Source organism: Carlito syrichta, unplaced genomic scaffold (genome assembly GCF_000164805.1).
Source record: "Carlito syrichta isolate Samal-C Ts95f unplaced genomic scaffold, Tarsius_syrichta-2.0.1 Scaffold135689, whole genome shotgun sequence".
NCBI lineage: Eukaryota > Metazoa > Chordata > Mammalia > Primates > Tarsiidae > Carlito > Carlito syrichta.
The window spans coordinates 38,420-45,661 of NW_007079785.1; the positions used below are offsets into that span (position 1 = coordinate 38,420).

Sequence of the window (7,242 nt, forward strand, 5' to 3'; positions counted from 1 at the left end):
GATCCTTCCGCCTCAGCCTTCCAAGTAGCTGGAACTACAGGCGCACGCTACCACGCCCGGCTAATTTTTGATTTACTGTAGAGATTAGGTCTCACCAAGTTGTCCAGGTGGATCTCGACCTACGGGCTCAGGCAATCCACTCACCTTAGCCTCCCAAGGCACAGGATTACAGGCTGAGCCACTGAGCCCAGCTGTTATTTCTACTTAACTGTAATTCTGCACCCATTAACCAACTTCTCTTCATCCCCTTCCCCTGACAATTTATTTCTTGTAATTTAATCTAGTTTTTCTTGTTGTCATTGGAGTCTCACTCTTTCATCCAGGCTGAACTGGATTGCAATGGCATAATCATGGCTCACTGCAGCCCCAACCACCTGGGGTCAGGTGACCCTTCTGCCTCAGCCTCCCAAGTAGGGACTACACGTGAATGTTACCACACCTAGCTAATTTTTTTGTAGAGACAAGGTCTTGCTGTGATACCCAGGCTGATCTCAAACTTCTGGACTCAAGCAATTCTCTCACCTCAGTCTCCCAAAATGCTAGGATTACAGGAGTAAGCCACCATACCCAGCTTCTTTCTCTATTTTTTGTTTTGTTGTTTTTTTGAGTTGGAGTCTCACTCTGTCACCCAGGCTGGAGTGCAGTGGCACACTCATAGCCACCCCAACATCAATCTGCTGGGCTCCAGCGATCTTTCCACCTCAGCCTTCCAAGTAGCCAGAACTACAGGCATACACTACCACCCCCGGTTAATTTTTGATTTATTATAGAGATAAGGTCTCACCAAGTTGCCGGGGCTGGTCATGAATCCGCGGGCTCAAGCAATCCACTCGCTTCCAGGCTCCCAAAGTTCTGGGATTACACACTAAGCCACTGAGCCCGGCAGTTATTTCTATAATAACTATAATCTAATCCATATTATATAGAACATTTTTTCCATTCAACTTCTCAAAGGATTATCATTGGTATAAAGAAAAGCTATTAAATTTTCAGTCTTTTGTATCCAGTCACCTAACTACATTAAAATTTCTTTATTAAACCGGGCTCGGTGGCTCAGCCTGTAATCCCGCGCCTTTGGGAGGCTGAGGTGAGTGAATTGCCTGAGCCAGCGGGTTCGAGACCCGCCTGGGCAGCGAGACCTCATCTCTACAATAAATCAAAAAATTAGCTGCGTGTGGTAGCAGTGCCTGTAGTTCCAGCAACTTGGAAGGCTGAGGCAGAAGGATTGTCTGGGCCCAGCAGGTTGACGCTGGGTTGGCCATGAGCGTGCCACTGCACTCCAGCCTGGGTGACAGAGTGAGACTCCTACTCAAAATAAAAAAATTCTTTATTAGAGCAAATTATTATTTTGTGTGTGTGTGAATCAGAGTCTCACTTTGTCACCTAGGCTGGAGTAGGATGGCACGCTCATGGCCAACCCAGCGTTGACCTGCTGGGCTCAGGCGATCCTTCCGCCTCAGCCTTTCAAGTAGCTGGAACCACAGGCACGCACTGCCATGCCTGTCTTATTTTTTGATATATTATAGAGAAAAGGTCTCACCAACTTGCCCAGGCTGGTCTCGAACCCAAGCTCAGGCAATCCTCCTGCCTTGGCCTCCCAAAGTGCTGGGATTGCAGGCTTGAGCCACCGCACCCGGCCACAAATGATTTTTTTAGTTGAGTCTCCTTTTTTATCTAGGTATAAAGTCATGTCAACTTTATTTATTTATTCATTTTATTTTGAGTTGGAGTCTCACTCTGTCACCCAGCCTGGAGTGCAGTGGCCACTCTCAGCCACCGCAGCCTCGACCAGCTGGGCTCTGGCGATCCTTCCGCCTCAGCCTTCCAAGTAGCTGGAACTACAGGCGTGCGCTACCATGCCCAGCTCATTTTGATTTATTATAGAGATGAGGTCTCGCCAAGTTGCCCAGGCAGGTCTCGAACCCACGGGCTCAGGCAATCCACTCACCTCAGCCTCCCAAAGGTGTGAGCCACCAAGCCCGGCTCATGTCAACCTTAAATAAGAATTTCTTCTTGGCCAGGCTCGGTGCCTCAGGCTGTAATCCTCGCTTTGGGAGGCCAAGGTGAGTGGATTGCCTGAGCCCGCGGGTTCGAGACCCGCCTGGGCAAATTGGCGAGACCTCATCTCTACAATAAGTCAAAAATTAGCCGGGTGGGGTAGCGTGCGCCTGTAGTTCCAGCTACTTGGAAGGCTGAGGCGGAAGGGTCACCGGTGCCAGCAGGTCGAGGCTGCGGTGGCTAGGAGCAGCTACTGCACTCCAGTCTAGGCGACATAGTGAGACTCCAGCTCAAAAAAAAAAAGAATTTCTTCTTTTCTGTTTTTTTTAATTCAGAGTCTCACTCTGTCGTGCAGGCTGGAGTGCAGTGGCATGCTCACTGCCACTACAGCCTCAACCTACCAGGTTTAGGGGATTCTTCAGCCTAAGTCTTCCAAATGGCTGGAACCACAGGCGTGTGCCACCATACCCAGCTAATTTTTTTTATTTATTGTAGAGACAAGGTCTCACCAAGTTGCCCAGACTGGTCTTGAACCCCTGAGCTCAGGCAATCCTCTCGCCTCGGCCTCCCAAAGTGCTGTGATTACAGGCTGAGCCACCACGCCCAGCCCAAGTTCCCCAGGCTGGTCTCCAACCCCTGGGCTCAGGCAATCCTCTCACCTCCGCCTCCCAAAGTGCTGGTATTACAGGCATGAGTCACCATGCCAGGCTTACTTTGTGTTTTCAATTGGAACATCAACTCTTTGAGAAGGGCATTTAATGATAGAAGCATTATTTTCCTTCAATTTGCTAATGTAATAAATGATGTTAATAGGTCGCCTAATGATAAATAATCTTTAATTTTTGGGAAACCCTATTTATTTTTTTTTTTTTTTTATTTTTTGAGTTGGAGTCTCACTCTGCCGCCCAGACTGGAGTGCAGTGGCCGCTCCCGGTCACCACAGCCTCAACCTGCTGGGCTCTGGCGATCCTTCCGCCTCAGCCTTCCAAGTAGCTAGAACTACAGGCGCGCGCTACCACGCCCGGCTAATTTTTTGATTTATTGTAGAGATGAGGTCTCGCCAAGTTGCCCAGGCAGGTCTTGAACCCGCGGGCTCAGGCAATCCACTGACTTCAGCCTCCCAAAGGCGCGGGATTACAGGCTGAGCCACCGAACCTGGCTGGGAAACCCTATTTAGTTAAGATGGATTGGTTGGTTGTTTTGGGAGATTTTTTAGAGATAGGCTATCACTGGTTTCTAATTTATCTCTACTCATTGCCTTCACCCTTTCTTTGAGCCTCTAATATTCCTCTGGAAGACAGTCTTTCCACCCCTTGATCCACAGATACATTCTCCCCACAATCCCAAAAGTCTGTTCCTTTCTCTGGATTAGAGCATCCTCTAAGCAACCCACATTGACCTCAACTCTGCTTCTCCCATAGCTCTGGGAGGTGCTGTGAGGACCAAGAACTTTCCCTTCCAGACCTCGTCACCACCCACCACCTGTGGGATGGCTACAACCCTCAGGCCAAGGCAAGACAGGCTGCCAGGACTCACCGGGTAGACAAGGAGGTAGGGTCCAGGGTCCAGATGAGAATGCAGCTCTGGCAGGCCACAGCCAAAACAGAGGCACTGAGGGGCTTCCAGGCCAGAGCTGCCACATTTCGCTGCAGCCGGTGCTTCAGTGAAGGGACTGTAGTGCTGGGGTAGAGGAGTGGGAACTGAGTCAAAGCAGGGTCACCAGGGCTCAAGGGACCAGAGTGCAGGTAAGGGCCCAGCCAGGGCCTGGGGCATTGGACAGAAGATAGAGGTTAGGTCCAGAAAGAGCACATATCCAGTTAGAGAGCTTCCCTGACAGTTCTGGAAGGAGCCCTGTGAACCAGGCTCGGAACTGCAGGACCGCCCTGGGGCCAGGGCTGGAGAGGAAAAGGGAGACTGACAAGTAAGAGTCCTCCTGGGATGTCCACACATACCTGGTGGCATTATATACACGGATTGAGTCATCGAGCAGGGCCACTGCAAACTTGTTGGTGTGGGGATGCCACGCAAAGACACGTAAGCAGCAGCTGGACCTGAGGCGGGAGTCAGCACAAAGGATCAGAAGCTACACCTACCCAGAGGCTCAGGTTCCTGCAAGTGAGGAGATGGTGGTTTTCTTTCTTTTTTTTTTTTTTTTTGAGTTGGAGTATCACTCTGTCATCCAGGTTGGAGTGCAGTGGTATGCTCACGGTCACCACAGCCTCGACCTGCTGGGTGGGCTCAGGCGATCTTTCTGCTTCAGCCTTCCAAGTAGCTGGAACCACAGGCACACACTACCACACTGGCTTATTTTTTTATTTATTGTAGAGATGAGGTCTAGCCAAATTGCCCATGCTGATCTCAAATCAGGCAATCCTCTTACCTCAGCCTCCTAAAGTGCTGGGATTATAGACATAAGCCACTGCACTAGGTTTTATTTATTTATTTTATTTTATTTATTTATTTATTTATTTTTTTGAGTCAGAGTCTTACTCTGTTGCCCAGGCTGGAGTGCAGTGGCATGCTCACGGCCACCGCAAGCTCAACCTGCTGGGCTCAGGCGATCCTTCCACTTCAGCCTTCCAAGTAGCCAGAACTACAAGCATGCACCACCATGCCCAATAAATTTTTGATTTATTGTAGAGATGAGGTCTTGCCAGGTTGGTCTCAACCCCTGGACTCAGGCAATCCTCTCACCTCAGCCTCCCAAAGTGCTGGGATTACAGGTGTAAGCCACTGCACTCAGCTGAGATGGTGGTTTTCTATTTGTTTTAATTCCTTTTTTGGAGGAATAGATATGAGAATGTGATGAACAGTCAGGAAGGTAATAAGAGGAGTCTCTGCCGTGAGTTCCCTCTCCTCAAAAGAAGTTTTGAGGTTCAGAACTTGGTTCCTACAAAGCCCAGAGCTTGCGCACTCACCAATTTGTGACTTGGGCAAATTCAGCAATCAGATCTTCGCTCTTGAGCTGTAAGAACAAAGCAGATACAGCACACACCAGGACAAAAGGAGCTCATCCCCTCAATGTTCCCAGGTCCATGGGAGCTGGGCCACTCCCACCCTCTGCAGTCATACAACCAGCCCTGACCTGCAGGGATGGAGGACTTGGGGGAGTGGAACCTGGGGAGGGCCAGGAGAGGAATCCAAACTTACAGAGAGATGTGGAAACAGGGACCCATGGAGAGAGGAGGCCCATCGACAGAGTGCCAGAGCCCAGCTGGACGCCGTCTTCACCCACTCGAACACTGTGGGGAGAAGGAAGCAGTTCTGATTAAATCGGTCACAGGCCTCTTATCAGCCCCTCTTAGTGAGAGGCAAGCAAGGACAAGCAAGTGCTCTGGACATCTCACTCTGGGTTATTTGGGAAGGAAAAAGGAGACAAGAGAAGATGACAGGAAAAACAGGGCTAAAGAAAAATAGGCTGGGCTAGGAGGTACGGGTGTGAGTTCAAGAATATGAAAACCCAGAGAAGGCAAGAGGGAAAAATACTCACCCTCTTCCTCTGAGTTTGCAATTTCATTCAGCACCCCAAAAAGGCCTACATCACGCCTGAGAAGGAGAGGAAGCTGTGAGTCAGAGTGCTCTGATCCCCTCGTCCCCCTCTGCAAGTTTCATTCACTCAGTCAATATACGTGTGTTAGGCTAGGCTCAGTAGCTTAGCTTATAATCTCAGCACTTTGGGAGAACAAGGCGAGAGGATCACCTGAGCCTACAGGTTCAAGATCAGCCCAGGCAACTTGGCAAAACTTTGTCTCTACAATAAATACAAAATTAGCTGGGCATGGTGGTGCGCACCTGTAGTTCTGGCTACTTGGAAAGCTGAGGCGGAAGGATTGCCTGAACCCAGCAGGTCAACGCTGGAGTGGCTGTGAGTGTGCCACTGTACTCTAGCCTGGGCGATGGAGTGAGACTCCAACTCAAAAATATGTGTGTGTAGCCGGGCTCGGTGGTTCAGCCTGTAATCCTGTGCCTTGGGAGGCTGAGGTGAGTGAATTGTCTGAGCCCGTGGGTTCAAGGCCCGCCTGGGCAACTTGGTGAGACCTCATCTCTACAATAAAAAAAAAACTAGCCAGGTGTAGTAGTGTGTGCCTGTAGTTCCAGCTACTTGGAAGGCTGAGGTGGAAGGATCGCCGGAGCCCAGCAGGTCAAGGCTGCAGTGGCCAGGAGCAGCCACTGCACTCCAGTCTGGGCGACAGAGTAAGACTCCAACTCAAAAAAAAAAAAAGTGTGTGTGTGTGTGTGTATTAAAAACGTGGGCACTCACATTTCATGAGTGTCAACGATATACCAGGCATTCTATATATTATCTTTTCATTTAGACATCACACTTACTTCCTGAATGGTATTCTATGCATTTACAGATGAGGCAACTAAGGCTCAGAAGTGGGCAGGCAGGTGGCTCACGCCTGTCATCCCAGCAGTTTGGGAGGCGGAGACAAGAGGATTGCCTGAGTCCAGGGGTTCGAGACCAGCCTGGGCAATTTGGCAAGACCTTGTTTCTACAATAAATCAAAAAAATTAACAGGGCATGGTGGCACATGCCTGTAGTTCCAGTTACTTAGGAGGCTGAGGTGGAAGGATCACCTGACCCCAGTGGGCAAAGGCTGCAATGGCCATGATAGTGCCACTGCACTCCAGCCTAGGCAACAGAGTGAGACTCCTACTCAAAAAAAAAAAAAGACAGTAATGAAAAGCCAGGGGCCAGGCACGGTGGCTCACACCTGTAATCCCAGCACATTGGGAGGCTGGAGGCGAGAGGACTGCCTGAGCCCAGGGGTTCAAAACCAGCCTGGGCAACATGGCAAGACATCATCTCTACAATAAATCAAAAACTTAGCTGGGTGTGGTGATGCGCACCTGTAGTTCAGCTACTTGGAAGGCTAGGTGGAAGGATCACCTGAGCCCAGCACGTTGACGATGGGTGGCCATGAGTATGCTACTGCACTCCAGTCTGGGCAACAGAGTGAGACTCCAACTCAAAAAGGGAAAAGCCACCAAAGGGTTGTAAGGAAAGGAATAAACTGATCAATTAGCATTTTAGGAGGATCAGTCTGGTTGTAATTAGAAGAGGATGAGAACAGAGAGAAAGAAATCAGTTAATATGTACTTTAAGAATCTAGATAGCCGGGCTGGGTGGCTCAGCCTGTAATCCCGCGCCTTTGGGAGGCTGAGGTGAGTGGATTGCCTGAGCCCGCAGGTTCAAGACCTGCCTGGGCAACTTGGCCAGACCTCATCTCTACAATAAAT

The 7,242-nt window shown here is 49.8% G+C and overlaps 1 protein-coding gene across 2 annotated transcripts in view; it reads right to left on the bottom strand.

Moving 5' to 3' along the window:
• Nucleotides 1-7,242, bottom strand: part of AAAS (aladin WD repeat nucleoporin) — a 15,877-nt gene that overhangs the window by 4,769 nt on the left and 3,866 nt on the right. Inside the window, exons 3-7 of one of the 2 annotated variants that reach the window (XM_008049491.2) lie at nucleotides 5,489-5,544; nucleotides 5,149-5,240; nucleotides 4,917-4,963; nucleotides 3,951-4,049; nucleotides 3,535-3,678 (exon numbers count right to left, since the gene is read on the bottom strand). In XM_008049491.2, coding sequence (XP_008047682.1) covers nucleotides 3,535-3,678; nucleotides 3,951-4,049; nucleotides 4,917-4,963; nucleotides 5,149-5,240; nucleotides 5,489-5,544 — 438 coding nt within the window. The remainder of the gene's footprint in view (nucleotides 1-3,534; nucleotides 3,679-3,950; nucleotides 4,050-4,916; nucleotides 4,964-5,148; nucleotides 5,241-5,488; nucleotides 5,545-7,242) is intronic. The other variant, XM_021708270.1, reaches the window with a different exon arrangement.